General features: G+C 36.5%; 1 protein-coding gene across 4 annotated transcripts in view; it reads right to left on the bottom strand.

The window, feature by feature from the left end:
* FAM185A (family with sequence similarity 185 member A) overlaps positions 1-17,591 on the bottom strand; it is a 79,122-nt gene that overhangs the window by 46,258 nt on the left and 15,273 nt on the right. For 2 of the 4 annotated variants that reach the window (XM_072791463.1, XM_072791465.1), the window contains exons 4-5: positions 16,592-16,730; positions 3,940-3,981 (exon numbers count right to left, since the gene is read on the bottom strand). In XM_072791463.1, coding sequence (XP_072647564.1) covers positions 3,940-3,981; positions 16,592-16,730 — 181 coding nt within the window. The remainder of the gene's footprint in view (positions 1-3,939; positions 3,982-16,591; positions 16,731-17,591) is intronic. The other 2 variants (XM_072791462.1, XM_072791464.1) reach the window with 1 other exon arrangement.

The raw sequence follows: 17,591 nt of genomic DNA, 5'->3' as shown, positions 1-17,591 counted from the left end.
TCCCATGACTCTCCACAAGATCTCCTTCTATACCTTGAAAATGGTAGGTTCATTCAATTTTCAGGGCTTGCACCAGCTTTTCCTCTATCTGGGGAGCTCTGTATCCAGAATTTTATGAGCCTCTTTCCCATTCTGGCTTTAGTTCAAATGTCCCTTCTTCAGACTCTTCCTGATTGCTAAATGCAATAGCTTTCTTTCCTCATTCTCTATTCCATTACCCTCTTATTTATTCATTGCACAATTTGAAGTTATCTTTGGTTATTTACATGCTTATTGTCTTTCTACTCAGGCCAAACGTGAGCATGGAGACCATAATATTTCCTAGTACCTAAAAGAGTTCCTGATACAGAGCAGGCATTCAACAAATAGATGTTGACTAGTTACTGCCATACACAAGATTGTCTTCAAATATTAGCACAATGTTGAGGCAGTAAATATAGACATAATTTATATTTTTCTTCCAAAGTCTTGATATAGATACTGAAAGAAAGGAATTTATGAAATAAACATTTCTTTCATAATTAGGGCTAAAACATAGTGGCTTACATGTTTTATATTATAGATAATAAACTCCAAGAAGAAAGAGAAGGATAGTTTATTGAATAACTACCATTTGTTGGGCTGTACCTTATATTGGTGATCCTTGAACAACACAGGTTTGAACTGTTAGGAATTTGAAAAAATTTGAATTCACTTATGAATTTGAAAAAATTGAAAAAGTGAAAATTCATAAGTGAATTTTTTGGATAAATATACAGTACAGTACTGTGAATGTGAATTTTCTCTTATGATTTTCTTAACATTTCTTTTCTCTTGCTTACTTATTATAATAATATAATATGTAATACATATGGCATACAAAATATGTGTTAACTAACAGTTTGTGTTATTGGTTAAGGCTTCTGGTCAACAGTAGGCTATTAGTGGGTACTATGCTATTTAATATCTTAACAATGTTGCACTATATTAAGTGATATCCATTTTATGTGTAAAAATGCAAATTCAGAAACACTTATTAATTTGATCAAACTCACACAGCAAATAGGTGGTAGGACCAAAATTCACAATCAAATCTACTTCTACAGTTCATGCTTCTCCACACTACAACAGATCAAAATATAATTTAACAAATGTATACATTTTCTCTTATTTTAAAAGATTCTTCCAAAATAAAACCCTAAATTTATCAACCACATTTACCAAATAAAGAATTCAACCTTTATTTACTTTCACATATTTGTGGATTTTTAAGAACCTAAAACCACGGACTCGATTTAAATTTTGCTAAAGAAAATATAAAGGGTCATTAACTACTTCTAGAATCTAGAAGATTTTTTTATTCATTTGAGAGCAAGTGAGCAAGCATGCATGTACGAGCAAGTATGCCCTGGTGGCAGGACAGAGGGAGGGCCAGAAAGCAGACTCTCCAAGCAAATTCCCTGCCAACCATGGAGCCCAACACATGGTTCTATCCCATGATACCAAGATCACCAGTGGAGCCAAAACAAAGAGTCCAACACTCAACTGACTGAGCCACCGAGGCACCCCTACAATATATTAAAAAAAAAACAAACATATTTTATTTATTTATTCATGAGAGACACAGAGAGAGGCAGAGACATAGGTAGAGGGAGAAGCAGGCTCCCTGCAGGGAGCCCGATGTGGGACTCGATCCCAGGACCCCAGAATCACGACCTGAGCCAAAGGCAGATGCTCAACCGCTGAGCCACCCAGGCGTCCCCCCTATAATATATTTCTTAACATTGGACTTAGGTCATTTTCTTTGAGTAGACAGAGATTAATCTAAGAAAAATAAAACATTTTGTTTGAAAATCCCTCTGGTACTTAATAGTGGGGAAAAGTTCATATGGAAAATTAAAAAGAATTTATAATGTTAATCATTTATACAGAGTTTGAAACCATCTTCAAACACGTACATTACTGTTCATTTCATCCCTGCTATTACTATTCTTTGCCAGTATAAATAAATAACCATTTCCAATTTTAGAGAATGGTTTTCCGTTTTGTTCCCATATTTCCATCCAAGAATAACACTAGCATTATCATATTATAATCATAAGATTCGTCAAATTCATATCTGCTTTTTTTTTTTTTTAATTTTTTTTTTTTTATTTATTTATGATAGTCACAGAGAGAGAGAGAGAGAGGCAGAGACACAGGCAGAGGGAGAAGCAGGCTCCATGCACTGGGAGCCCGATGTGGGATTCGATCCCGGGTCTCCAGAATCACGCCCTGGGCCAAAGGCGGGCGCCAAACCGCTGCGCCACACAGGGATCCCTGATTCGTCAAATTCATATCTGCTTAAAGGGCCTTCTAGTTGGTATTGAAATTCTGTGCCTCCCAATTTGCAATATTCTCTTTTTCCCCTCTTGCCTTATTGCTACAAACTCCACTCTGTCTAGCATTTTCTCTCCTCAGCTAGCTTAGCTTCTCACCAGTGTACCTTTTTGTTCACACTAGAAATTTCCCTTACCATCTCAAGATGTGTGCTCTGACGAAATGGCCTGAGCAGTCAACAGAAAATCTTGATTACTGGAAACAGGTAAATCCTTCTGTCATGTCTTAGTTAAAATGATTTTTTTTAAAAATAATTTTCTTTTAAAAGATTTTATTTATTTATTCATGAGAGACACAGGCAGAGAAGCAGGGACATAGGTAGAGGGAGAAGCAGGCTCCATGCAGGGAGCCTGATGCAGGATTCGATCCCAGGACCACAGGATCACACGCTGAGCCAAAGGTAGATGCTTAACCGCTGAGCCACCCAGGAGTCCTAGGTAAAAGGATTTATAACTACCACTTAAGAAGCCTTTATTTTCTACTTAATCACTCACTGAACATAAAAGATACTATCCCCTAAAATTTTATTTATTTGTTTGTTTGTTTGTTTGTTTGTTTATTTATTTATTTATTTATTTATTTATTTATGACAGAGAAAGAGAGAGGCAGAGACACAGGCAGAGGGAGAAGCAGGCACCACGCTGGGAGCCTGATGCGGGACTCAATCCCGGGACTCCAGGATCACACCCCGGGCTGAAGGCAGCGCTAAACTGCTGAGCCACCGAGGCTGCCCTCTTAAAAATTTTTAAAAAGGTATGTACTTTTAGCCAGAAACTTCAGGAGTGATAGTGTAAAGAACTATTGAACATGTTTACTATTTCAATCAGTACAAAGAAAGGAAAAATGTAAAATGTCAAAAAGGACAAAGCCAGGATGCTTGGGTGTTCATAATGACAATAAGCCACAGCTTCCCCACAAAGGTTCTGGTTTCCCATCCCCACCCCCAATCCTTTAAGGCCAAAAAACCACCACTACTCTTAGGGTTCAGTGTGCCTTTGCCCACTTGGTGCTATTTGGGAGGAGAAAAACTATCTAAACTCTCTGAAATCTGAACTTTTTCTCCCACAGATGCAGAATCACATGTAGTGATGAGGTCTAAGGTACCATTAGCCACTATTAGCTCTGACTTAGGATTAGAACAATAATAAAAATGACTATTATTTATTCAATTTTTACCAAACGTCATAAATCGTGAAGTACTTTAAATATATGATCTCACTTCTTATAATAACCCTAAATGATAGGTACTTAGTATTATTTCTATTTTTTTAGATGTGGAAATTGAAGCACAGAGAAGGTAATTAGCCCATTTATACAAAGTGGTGAAGTCAGAATTCTAACTTTATTCTTACTGATACCAAATCTATAATTATACATTATTTATAGGATGAGGAGTCAATAAATTTCCAGGAATAATTTTATGTATTCATACAATGGGTCTGCCTATATTTGACTTCCATTATCAGGATTCTATCAGATTCGTCAGCTAAATTTCAGATTTTATTTACCCTAATAAAATATCACAAAGATAGCTATTCTTAAAAGGATGCAAAATTTACCAACCAGCAGCTTAGCACATACCTACTACGATATTTCCCATCTTGCTTTGTAACGTTATATCACCTGTAAAGGAAAAAGAAAGACAATTTTATATATTAGGGATAATCTAGAAAGGAACTGTTGTATAGTATTCTAACATGGTTGGGGGACGCCTGGGTGGCTCAGTGGTTGAACGTTGTCTTTGGCTCAGGGTGTGATCCTGGGGTTCCAGGATCGAGCCCCCACTGGGCTCCCTGTGAGGAGCCTGCTTCTCCCTCTGCCTATGTATCTGCCTCTCTTTGTCTCTCATGAACAAATAAATAAAATCTTTTAAAAAAATAAAACACGGTTGGCTATCCATGTTATTTAATAACATTGTTATTATTGTTGACAAATTTTCTATTACAAATCTACTGAGAGATTTAGCTGCAACTCTGAAATAACTAGCTTTAGTCATCTATACAAACTCTTTTCCTCTATTCTACCTTAAGCTTCTCTAGCATAACTACAAAAGGAACCACCATACTTTCTGGGAAACATGAAAGAAATGTAAGGATATTTCTGTAACGCGTAAATGAAAAAGTTACTTAAATGTACCATGTATTTTCAGCATAAACATCACTATATTTATCAGATCACTCAAGTTGTGAACCAACTAATACTAAAATAATCCATGGAAAAAAGTTATCACTGTTATTTTTCAGGCCACTCTGCCGGGCCTGTTAAAGTCATTTCTGTGCCAAGAGTTACAGAGTTTGGGGCAGGAATAATGAACACACGGCAGTATGACTAACAAAGAAAAAGGTTTCAGAGGTTCCTGTCTTTTGATGAAAATACATTTTCCAGGACAAGTATAGGATATTGCAATCATTCTTCTCAGCCTCTTTCTTCTAATACCAAAATTAGTATGATTTTTCTTCATATGTGTGTCTGTTTGTAGAATTACTCCTAGAGTCATACCACCTAAGTTCACTGCACTGAAAATGCAAGCAACATGGCTTTCTACCATAATACCAGAACTACCTTAAAAAGGTACAGGAATAACTTTTATCTCAGAAATATCCAGGGCAAGTGACCTCATTTACTTAACTTCTTACATCCTGTAAATACGGTCATATATCAGTAACTGAGAAAAAGCCAACAAAGCACTTGATCATTTGTCCTACAGTCAGATGTACTTTGATTACAAAAATCTCTCTAAAAAGTCTTTTACTCCATCATACTTCAAGTGAAGATATAAACAAGGGGTACATTTGTGTAGGCATAAAACTTGGTTTGTATAAAGAAATTAAGCTCCTAAAATTATTTTCAAGTCTCAGTAAGTTACAGGGTTGTAAAGATTCTTTTATTTTTTTTATTTTTTAAAATGGATATGAAATCCCAGTTTTCTTTTTTTTTTTTAATTTTTACTTATTTATGATAGTCACAGAGAGAGAGAGAGAGAGAGAGAGGCAAAGACACAGGCAGAGGGAGAAGCAGGCTCCATGCACCGGGAGCCCGACATGGGATTCGATCCCGGGTCTCCAGGATCGCGCCCTGGGCCAAAGGCAGGCGCTAAACCTCTGCGCCACCCAGGGATCCCTGTAAAGATTCTTTTAAATGTGTTATGTAAATATTATTTCATTGGTGTGTTCTAGACACTCTCTTCCAATTTTCAAACCCAGTAAATGCAGATTCACCATCATATGCAATTAGTGGCCAAAGATCCTACTGCTTCTAAGATGGCTTTCAATGATCCCTGCCTCCTGGTATTCATACCCTTGTATAATCTCCTCCCCTCAAGTATAGGCTGTACCTAATAATTTGCTTTTAACACAGAACATAAGGCAAAAGTGATAGGATGTTGCTTCCAAGATTAGGTTACAAAAAGATAATAGTTTCTGTCTTGCCAGCCCTCTTCTGCTCTGAGGGAAGCCAGCTAGTCATGCTGTCAACTGCCCCATAAAAGAAGCCCACTAGGAAGGAACTAAAAAAGGCCTCTGTCCAACAGGATCTGACCTGAATCCTGCCAACAACCACATGAGTGGGCTAGGAAGCAGACTGTCCCTTTGTGGAACATTCAAATGTACCCCATGGCCTCAGCTGACAGGATCCAGTTAAGCCACACCAAGATTCCTAACCTAACCAAACTGTTAAGACAATAAATGTTTGTTGCTTTCAGCTGCTAAGTTTAGAGATAACTTGTTAGAAGTAACTAGTATAGATGTTGAAAACTGAACATGGGGTGCTGCCATAATAAATACCTAAAAATGTAGGAGTAGTTTTGGAACTTGGCAATGGGTAGAGGTTGGAAAGATTTTGAGGGATGTGTTAAAGAAAGCTTAAATTGCCTTGAACAGTTAGTAGAAAGTTGGACTTTGAGTATTCTTTATACAAAGGTTCAGGAGGAAGTGAGGAAAATGTTTTTGGAAGTTGGAGAAATGCAAATTCCTGTTTAGTAGTTGCAGAAACCTAACACCACCATTATCTTCAGTAGTGTGGAAACTAAGAAATGTAATTTAATGAAGTGAATGATTTAACTAAAATTTCCAAGCAAGGTTAAAGTGTTGTGTTATGTGTAGGTTTTTTGTTTTGTTTTGTTTTTTGCACCACTTACTGTAAAATGCAAGAGAAGAGAGATAAACTAATCTAAAGAAAGGGCTGCGAATCAAACAAACAAACTAAACCAGGACACAAATAGTTTTGAAAATTCTCAGCCTCTCAAGATGGCAAAAGATGTTAAAGTTAGGAATAGCTTCCAAACAAAGTTTGAATCCAGGGCAGTACATGGCCTAAAATGAAGCTGAGGGGTGACTGCAAAACCTCTTCTTAAGACCCCAGAAAGGTCAAGAGTGGTACTTCACAGTACTAATTATACTAAAAGCCCTTTAAAAAGATTAAAGGTATATTTCACAGAGCCTCTCAATCAAACAACAGACACTCTAGAAAGCTTGAGTACATTTTACCTCAATATCTCCACAGAGATTCTTAGATGTGGCTTTTATCTTATGGAATAAACCCCAACATGATTCACAGAAGGCTGACAAAATTTTTGAGAGAATAACAACAGCAAACACACTGCTAAACTGAACTAAAAAGAACACTGAACAGTACAAAGTAAAAAGAGACCACTGGACCTCCAAAATTCTATTGTCAGGAAGCTGACTAAGAAAACCACTTAGATGCAAACACATGCTTTATTTCATGAAAAAGTAAGGATGACTCAAAGGGAGGAACAAAAACCAAGAGGACAAAGCCTGAAACCCTAAGAAATTATTCTCAGGTCTTCTGATATAATTAAGGAAACTCCAATGTCTGCCCACCCAAATTTCAAAATCACTATGGACCAGTGACTGCTTCGTGCCTCTCATTTTCCCACTTTTGAACAGGAACCTCTATAGCAATTATCCTATACCTGTCCCATCAGTGTATAGGCAGTGTGCATGGGGGGATGTGGAGGCTAGATAGCTTGTCTCTTTAGTTCACAGGTCTTCAGATTTCGAGAAACTGTTCTTGAGGAGTTGTACTTAAGCAACTATACTTGAGGAGCCTCATCTACACCTTGATCTGATTTTGATGAAGAGATTCTGTATTCTGATGTGGTACCTAATGGGATGAGACTTTTAGGAAACTTGGAAGGGAGTATATTTTGCATGTGGGAGGGACATGAATCATTTAGGGGAGGAGCCAGAGACAGCCTGGCCATCCAAAGCCTTATAGGGTATCTGGGGAGATACATACATAAAAAATTAAAAATTGGTATTTATAAATAATTATAAGTGAAAGTCAAAAGTGAACAATAAGTATTAGGTGCTATGGCCATTCAGAAAAAAGAGACTAAAATGACCTGATGTGGACAAGGAGAAGACATAGTACAGATATCACCAGAGCTGAGATTTGAAGCATGAATAAAATTTGAATATGTTCAATGGGAAGGATTTTCTGGAAAAAAGAATTACATAAACAAAGGTAAAAAGGCAGAACTAAACATGCTATATTTAAATTATGCAAATCAGTTAAGCTGAAGCAATTAGGCACGTCTATAGGGATGGGGATCATGTCTTTCTTATTTATCATTATATCCAAAAAGCTTTGTACAGTACCCAGTGCACAGAAAACATTATCATTTTTTAAATGATTTTTAAAATTGATTTGAATGATTTTTTAAATGTTCAGATTTAGTTTGGAAAAACAAATGAAGAGCAATCTGTAGAACTGTGGGGTACTAGTCTATGGACTTTATCCTAAATTCAAAGAGTCAGTGAAGAATTTCAAGATGGATACAAATAAGAAAACCATGCTTTAGGGAGATTAATCTAGTGTGAAACAGTGAAAACTTCTATTCAGAAATCTCTTTATTGTTTCCACCTCCTGAACACTTCAAAAATAAAATGAAGTAGAACACTGATTTTTGTGATTTTAACTATTAGTAAAGAACTATGACAGGGACATGTGGGTGGCTCAGTGGTTGAGCATCTGCCTTTTTTGGCTGGGTTGTGATCCCAGGGTCCTGGTATTGAGTCCCCCAAATGAGGCTTGCCCAAGGGACCCTGCTTCTCTGCCTATGTCGCTGCCTCTCTCTTTGTGTCTCTTATGAATAAGTAAATAAAAAAATCTTAAAAAAAAAAAAAAAGAACTATGACGGTTTTATAGTCATTTAGCTAGTGGGCCCAGTTGCCCACTCAGCAAGGCAAAAAAGCTTTATTATCTTCTACTAGTCTCAATGAATTCTATAGATATTTCCTATTTTTTTTTAAGGAAAACATGTTTCTCAAAAGCTAAGCATTACTGCTCATCATGAAAATAAAGTGATCTCAAAGTTACGGTTCTTACATCCATAAGATAGAAGTTTTAGATCTATTAAAGAATGAAGTTGGGAACCCTGGGTGGCTCAGCAGTTAAAGTGTCTGCCTTCGGTTCAGGGCATGATCCTAGAGTCCAGGATCGAGTCCCACATCAGGCTCCCTGCATGGAGCCTGTTTCTTCTTCTTCTTTTTTTTTTTTTTTAAAGATAGATAGATTTATTTATTTATTTATTTATTTGAGAGAGAGAGAGAGAGAGAGAGAGAGGCAGAGACACAGGAGGAGAGAGAAGCAGGCTCCATGCAGGGAGCCCGACATGGTACTCGATCCTGGGACTCCAGGACCATGCCCTGGGCCAAAGGCAGGCGCTAAACCGCTGAGCCACCCAGGGATCCCCGGAGCCTGCTTCTCCCTCTGCCTGTGTCTCTGCCTCTCTTCTCTGTGTCTCTCATGAATAAATAAATAAAATCTTAAAAAAAAAATAAAGAATGAAGACTAGTTCATATTACAGGGGCACCTAGAGTCTCAGATTACATCTCTCTTGAATGTTAATAATTCTATACTGTAAAAGCATAGTGGAACAAGAAAAACTATGAAAATAAGAAATATTTATAAATATAAAGAATATTTCAAAATATTTTTGTCACTGCTAAAGAACTTTTAAAGCAGTAAAAAAAAATATATTTTCAACTCATATCAAAATATTTACAAAACTCTACCCCAAACAGAAATATTCCAAAGTCATTATAATATGCAAAATGGACCTCTTACCTCAAATGCTTTGTGGAATAAGGCAGATTATTTAAAAGGACACAACTCAACCAATACTAGCACAGTTTCCTGTATTTTGGTTCTACCTATTTGGTCTCCAATAAACAAATCACTATTTGAGAGGAGGAGATCTTTGTAAAAGTCTTCTTTTCAATAAAGCGGATGCCATAAGGTCTGTAATAACCATGTATGCTTACTCTCAAGTTATGCAACTTCTCCACAAATCCCAGTGTTTGAGAAAACATATTGCTTTTCTTAGCTAGTAATTCTTCATTCTAGTAGGGCGGGAAGAAAAGATAAGCTATCAATTAGAGATGAACATGAGTTTATTTTTCTTCACTAAAAGAAATGTGATTAAGGTTTTTTTTTTTGATTATGGTTTTAAAAATCATATACTCTAATAATCCAAACAGAGCAATCAAATATCCTTTAAGGTTAAATTCTTTTTGTATTGGGGTGAGGGGACAGGTAGCAGGATGGGAGGCACTTGCTATTTGTAAGCCATAGTTCTAAATGCTAGAATACACAGATGAACAGAAGAACATTATCCTTGCTCTTGAGGAACTTACAATTAGGCAAAAATATATGGGTCAATGGAAGGCCAAAGATGAGGAGATGATGCTTTACCTGAACACTAATAAAAGTCAATGAAGTAAAGAAAGATGGGAAAAGCACTTTAAGAAAACTATCAACAGAATGATCAGTATAGTCAAAGGCTCTGATCAAGGACTTGAAAGTATAAAACAGGTAAGAATATATATGGGAAAGTAAGAGATTATGTAATTCTGGAGGGTAAAGTATAGGGTTCAAAGGGAAATGGAAAGTTAGGCAGGTCATTCAGGCAACTGCAAAAGTTTGAATAAGAGAATGCCATGTTCAATGTGCATTTCTAATAAACAACCATAGGCTATAGTCAGGAGGAAGGATGTGAAGAAAGCAAAGACTGGAAGAAAGTTGTTGCTAGAGTTGAAACAAGAGGGGACAAGAATCTTTTTAAAAAAATATATTTTATTTATTTATTCATGAGAAACAGAGAGAGAGGCAGAGACACAGGCAGAGGGAGAAGCAGGCTCCATGCAGGGAGCCCGATGTGGGACTCAATCCCGGGTCTCCAGGATCACGCCCTGGGCTGAAGGCGGCACTAAACCACTGAGCCACCTAGGCTGTCTGAGGTGACAAGAATCTTAAAGAGAATAGTAGAAATTAGAAAGAAAAAGATGGGACAGATTGAAGAAATATTTAGGTGATAAAACCTACCTAAACCTGGTGATTAATTAGATGAGTGGGAGATGAGAGAAGAATCTAGGATAAGTTCAAGATTTCTAGCTTGGGGAGTTTGGTACATGGTAATATCAGAACTGCAAATGTAAACAGAGGAGGAGGAACATATGGATGAGGTTTGGGGAAGTGGGGAAAAGTAGGATAAAAGAAGTTATAAATGTTGAGATTGAGATGCTTGTAAAGATCCAATTAGCTATGTCTTTCAAGGAGATGGATGTATAAGTCAGCAGTCAGAGCTAGAGATATAGATTTGAATTATCAGAATATAGGAGTGAGTGGTTAAGACTCAAAGCATATAAGATGCCCAAGAAAAAGAAAGAAGCAAAAGAACCATAAAACAGGATGAAATCCTGGAGAATACCCCAAGGTGTGGAAAAAGGAGGAATTCATAGAAGTTTGAGAAAGATCAGTTATAAATATAAAACATGAAAGAGACTACCACTGCCCACTAATATTTGTGTGCTTTTTTCCTGCCTTAAAATACCGCTAACTCTCAATCTTAGCCTCTTCCAATTTGATAAAGTCATTTAAAACATTTTGGCTAGGGACACCTGGCTGGTGCAGTCAGTTGGGTGCCCAACTTTCAGTTTTGGTGAAGGTGGTGATCTTGGGGTTGTGAGACTGGCCCTGGCTCAGGCTCCATGCTCAGTGTGAAGTCTGCTTGAGACTCTTTCCCTCTCCTTCTCCCTCTCCCTCTCCCCTCCTCCCCACCCTGTGTGCATGCAGGCACTCTCTCTCTCAAATAAATAAATCTTAATAAAATAAAAATAAATAAAAATAAGATATTCTGGATAAAAATATATGGCAGAATCAGCTTGTTTTTGAAATTTTTCCCATGAATCTCTGATCTCTCTTCGTTGGGTGGAAGCTTAGAAGCCACACAATAAAGATGGCAGCATCACCTTTACAGAGAGAGCCAAGTCCATCTTGGACTTGGAACTGAGCCCAAATATTGCATATATCACATATCTAAATCCTGAAAAAAAATTTATGCTCTCCGTACCACAAAGCAAGCAGTAATTCCTTCCTAGTATTCATATAAAAAAGTTTTAAGTGTCCAGAGTCAACATTAACATAACATATGTCCAAATGATAATCAGACTGAAACTTTACAACAGACTTAACAATAAATCCTAGAATTTAAACAAAGCATTTTCATGAACTTCATGAAAAGTTCTATTTATCCCAATAAAAGCTTTTCTTTTGAAATTTTATATTATTTTTGACTTCCTAAATTCACAACGCAGATGTTTGACAATTTTACCAGTGACTACATGTCATTTCTTAAAGCAAATTGGGACATTTATTTATGAAGTTCTGATATCAAAGTTGTCAACTGTACTTGTATAGCTAATGGAGCTTTTATTTCTGTGAGTTTCTAAAATTCAAAGTAGTTAAATGAGAAAAATTCAAGAAAATGAGAGAACTAATACACAGCAATTTATTTATCAATGTATATCCCAAAGAACCTAAAATAAAAGAGAGAGAGAGAGAGAGGCAGAGACACAGGAGGAGAGAGAAGCAGGCTAAGTTACATGGGGAATCTAAATATTTAAAGTACACTTTTATTAATCACTTACTCCAAATAGTAACAAGTTAAATATAAAATGCTAAAACAACTGTCATGAGTATGCTTACATATTAAAAACTGATTAATTGTTCAAATTATGTTATAAATGAAAACCAATCCCAGTAAACCATTTCTCTCTCCTCTTTTTCTTTCCTTTTCTCTTTTCTTTTCTTTTCTTTTTCTTTCTTTCTTTCTTTCTTTCTTTCTTTCTTTCTTTCTTTCTTTCTTTCTTTTTAAAGATTTTTATTTATTTATTCATGAGAGACACAGAGAGACAGAGAGAGGCAGAGACACAGGCAGAGGGAGAAGCAGGTTCCATGCAGGGAGCCTGACGTGGGACTTGATCCTGGGTTTCCAGGATCAGGCCCTGGGCTGAAGGCAGCGCTAAACCGCTGAGCCACCTGGGCTGCCCCCCAGTAAACCATTTCAAGGTAGCTTTTGTTTCTTTCTAAAGAGTCAGGAGACTACATATATTTATATTTTAAAAACATATTTAGTAGAATATATATAATTATATGTATATCTTACATATACATTAATAGAATTCTTGTAAAATAATATTCAAATAGAATATAATAAAATATAATTCACATAGACTCTATAATTTTTGATAATTTAGAAGGAAATCAAAAGAGTAAACTGTCACAAAATTTTATACCTAAACACAAACTATCCAACTACCTATTCTCTACTAGATTGTCAGTCCAGAACAGCAGGGAATATTTGTTGGATCAATAAATAAACCAGTTTCTTTTATAGTAGAAGGTACACGTACATAATAGATATGAGTCAACCAACCTTACAAATAGTAAATATTACTAGTCAAGTAACTTACTCATTTTTTTACCTAGAAAAAATATGGTTGACTATATTTAAAAATTCCATTTGGAAACACATTTAGGATAGATTTTTTTCTTCTCTACACAAAGGAGTCAATTTAGCAGTTAGAAAAGATATATTACTGCTTTCATTATCCCTTTTACTGGGCATCAGTACTCTAAGCACGTTGGGTATTGGTTTGTCATCAGGGTATATGAACAAATAGAAAATACAGACAAGATAAATTTCATGCTCACTCTTCCTTTCATAGAACCCTTAGAAACCATACATTGAAGATAGCAGCAGCACTTTTATGGAATGAACTGAATGCCTAAATATCTCCATCTCCATGGAGCCAAGCTGAACCTGAACACTGTACAGAAGAACATCAACTTTTTTGCCAGATGTTGTAAGGCATAACAAATGTTACTGAAACTGGAGTTTACAATATAGAACATAGCTGAAGCAGTCCATCTGTGTTGTAGCACTGTCTGCCTACAGAAAACATCTCTAGAGCATGCCAGGAAGCCCTCAAAGCAATGATGGTATTTGGATTCACCATGGCTATTACACAGATTTGTTTGAACATTGTTTAAAAACATCTAGAAGGTCAAGAAACCTGGATCATATCCTTGCTCTTACATTAACTTGTAATTGACAACAAACAATCAGACATTTCTAAGTTTTGTTTTCTTCAATTGGTAAACAGCCAATTGTCCATTAAGTCAAAGGGTCTGGCCCACCTAAGCCCTCAATACATGTTTGCTTTCAAGCCATCCACCTACCCACTGACATCAAAATCTCCAAACTCATATACTTGGTAAATCTATCAAAAAAGACAGATATTGTCATCATACCTGTGGTTAAAAAAAAAAAGGGCTTTTTATAACATCTGTATGCTGAGTTTTAAAAAATCTATTTGAAAAAAATTTTTTTAAATCTACTTGGGGAAAAAAAAATAAGCTTAAGTTTTGCTTAAGGAAAGAAAGGAAGCCAAACTAAATAAATCCTGGACAGGCAGGTCTTAGAATGTATATATTTCCTAAATCTTTTTCTGTAAGTCAGGTTTAGAGGTAGCAACACATTTTCCCATAAACAAGCCAGCTTGTTTAAATATAGCCAAAATATAATTTATTAGTTATATGACCATCCCCATTTAGAACAAAGAATTCACTGCAATATATATTCAGAGTTCCAATTTGGGATGATCCTTGGAAGATATCTCTCCCTATTAAAATCCCCATATCTAAAACACAGGGTCTTCTCACTAGCCATGACTCTGATCTTCTCACCTACTAGGGCTAGAACATTGCTTTTTTTTTTTTTTTTGAACATTGCTTATTTTTATGTACCCATCCCACCTCCACGCTCCAAACTCCAGTAGCATGTCCATATAATGATAAGGATGCCATTAGGACACCCTTAGGACAAGGATGGAGATAAGATTGGCATGGTAGAGGGAAGAAATAGGCTTATCTAAAGGGTGGTTAAAAAGTGGCAGGCACTGGTGTGATGAAGAAATGAGAAGGGTTCCTTTTATCTCTCTCACAAATTTACCACCACTGAAAAGCCAAAGTGGAGTGTGGGCCAAGGATCAGATGGGGAAAGCAGGGTTAAATAACATGGAAGCTTTTCAACAGTGGTGACTGTATCAAATTTTCCCTTCTCTTACTTCTCATTGCTGTACTAGTATTACAAATAATAAAGACTGCAAGTTCTTAAAGGATAGGGGTCATCTCTTGCCCAACTAGGTATCCTTGGTATCTGAAAATACCACATAGTAGGTATTCAATATTGTGTTAAATGAATCAATAAATATAACTGCAGTGAATGCTGTAATTCATCATCCAGAACTCCTCCATACCTGAGGGCTTACTTTCCTAGCTGATTGGAGTGCTGCTGGCAGACAGCCCTCAGCTGTCAGCCCTCTTATGGAATTGCCTTAGCTGAAAAGAGCCGTCTTGGCCCAAGATCATACTTCTTCCTACAACATTTTGCATCTATCTAATGATGGGTATATAAAGATCTAGCTTTCCTCACCTCAACTTGAGACAATTCTGAGGACAATCCTAGCTTCAGAGCTCTCCCCTGGGGTACTGAGGATGCATCACAGTCCAACTTCTCTAGTGGAAATTGGGCTTCCTTCCTCTGCATGGCTTTGGTCCCAAGACGCCTCCCTAATAAATGTGCTGCACTCTAATTTCCATTTCAGAGTCTGCTTTCAAGAAATCCAACTTGAGAGTACAGCCCAAAGAGGATCTAGGTCTGACCCAAATTTAAACCACCCAAGAAAAGGTATCAGACTTCAGATTAAAGGTCAGTAAATACAAAAGGCGTTAACAAAGGATAAGGAACAAACTCTTTTATCCCTAGCAATTGTTTCCATTTCAGCACTTTAAATAATCAATATAAGAGCCTAGAGTTTTTTTGATGATTGCCTCAAAAAGGTGCATCTGTTTACTATCATGTATGTTATTAATACTATTAAGTTATTAATAGCAAACTATAACAAACTTCTTTTTTAAGATTTCATTTATATATTCATGAGAGACACAGAGAGGCAGAGACACAGACAGAGGGAGAAGCAGCCTCCCTGTGGGGAGCCTGATGTGGGACTCAATCCCAGGACCCCAGGATCATGTCCTGAGGCAAAGGCAGACACTCAACCACTGAGCCACCCAGGTGCCCCCCAAGTTCAATAAATATCTAACTTAAAGCAAAAGAAATTAAACATTAATGGATTTAGGGACGGCTGGGGGGCTTAGTGGTTGAACTTCCGCCTTCGGCTCAGGGTGTGATCCTGGAGTATTGCTCTGGGTATTGCTTTTCTACTAAAAGGTACTCAAAATATTATGTACAGTCTTTTCACTGTCATTAACAAAAATGCAATGCTACATAAAAGTCATTTTTAAAATATGAAGAGTTACAAATTACCAGAACTATTCAAGGCATAGCTAAGCAAAAAATAAATAAGGAAATGCAATAAAAATCACAATTACTATTACTTTCAAATATAACAGAATAGTATTTATTTTCTTGCCAAAATAAAATTGAATAGCTTATAAGTCATTTTATGTTTTTTTTAAAAAGATGATTAGTAGGCCATTAATTATTTAAAAAGATGATTATTAGGCCATTAATTAATTATTTTAAAAAGATGATTAGTGGGTAGCCCTGGTGGTGCAGTGGTTTGGCGCCGCCTGCAGCCCAGGGTGTGATCCTGGAGACCTGGGATTGAGTCCCACATTGGGCTCCCTGTGTGGAGCCTGCTTCTCCCTCTGCCTGTGTCTCTGCCTCTCTCTCTGTGTCTATGAATAAATAAATAAAGTCTTAAAAAAAAAAAAAAAGATTAGTAGGCCATTAGCTACGGCCAGTTCCTAGTGGCAGATTCTTTGTCTACAGAGAAACAAGAGTCACCTCTTAAAATTTGTTATGTGGAGTCTGAGATATATTAGGCCTCTTTCATCTTACCATGAACACTTCCTAATGTAATATCTCCAGCAGTAGAAGACAGAAATGATGATTCTGTATAAAGATATTTGGCTTCCAGCAAACCATCTTCAGTAGATATATTAACAGTACTTCCTTGCAGTTTATCTATGGTCACAGTCTATTAAGAGGAAAAACTCAAAATTATTTCGTTATAAAACAAAGACTGGTAAAAAGCCAAAATTGTACCTACAGAGTTAGTGGACAACTACATAAAAAGTTACTACCCAGTACATAATCACTTTACTGATTTTGATTCCCTGGCTTTAATTACAATATTGTGAGCAACAGTATATTCTCTATGGTATATGGAATAGACTCATTAAATTCCTTTTTTATTTAGAGCTTCTTTAATTTCTCTTAATAATGTTTTATATTCTATATAAAGTTCTTCAGCTGTTAAGTTTCTTTTTTTTTTAAATTTTTTTATTTATTTATGATAGTCACAGAGACAGAGAGAGAGAGAGGCAGAGACATAGGCAGAGGGAGAAGCAAGCTCCATGCACCGGGAGCCCGACGTGGGGTTCGATCCCGGGTCTCCAGGATTGCCTGGGCCAAACCGCTGTGCCACCCAGGGATCCCCTTAAGTTTATTTCTATTTGATATTTTCTAAATGCTATTATAAAAGAAATCTTTTTTTAAACTTCATTTTACTTTAATTGGCTTTTGTATTTGGTCTTAAATCCAACAACTTCATGAAACTCACTTACTAATCCTAATCATTTCCCTGAATTTAAGGAAGTTTTTCTACATACATAACCATATTGCCTACAAGTGATAGTTTCATTACTTCCTTTCCTATCCTTATATTAATACTATTTTTCCCTGCTCTGCCCTGCCTATCTGGCTCAGGCCTCCAATTCAATAATGAACAAAAGCAATGAGTTAGTAAGCAACCTAATCATACTCCTGTTCTCATAGGGAAATCTTACAATATAGCAACCTCATTGAGTAAGATGCTTGTTTAGATCCTTTGTATCAT

This window comes from Canis lupus, chromosome 21 (genome assembly GCF_048164855.1).
Source record: "Canis lupus baileyi chromosome 21, mCanLup2.hap1, whole genome shotgun sequence".
Taxonomy (NCBI): Eukaryota; Metazoa; Chordata; class Mammalia; order Carnivora; family Canidae; genus Canis; species Canis lupus.
Note: the sequence above shows the minus strand (reverse complement) of the source record. Positions and strands in the feature narration are given on the sequence as shown.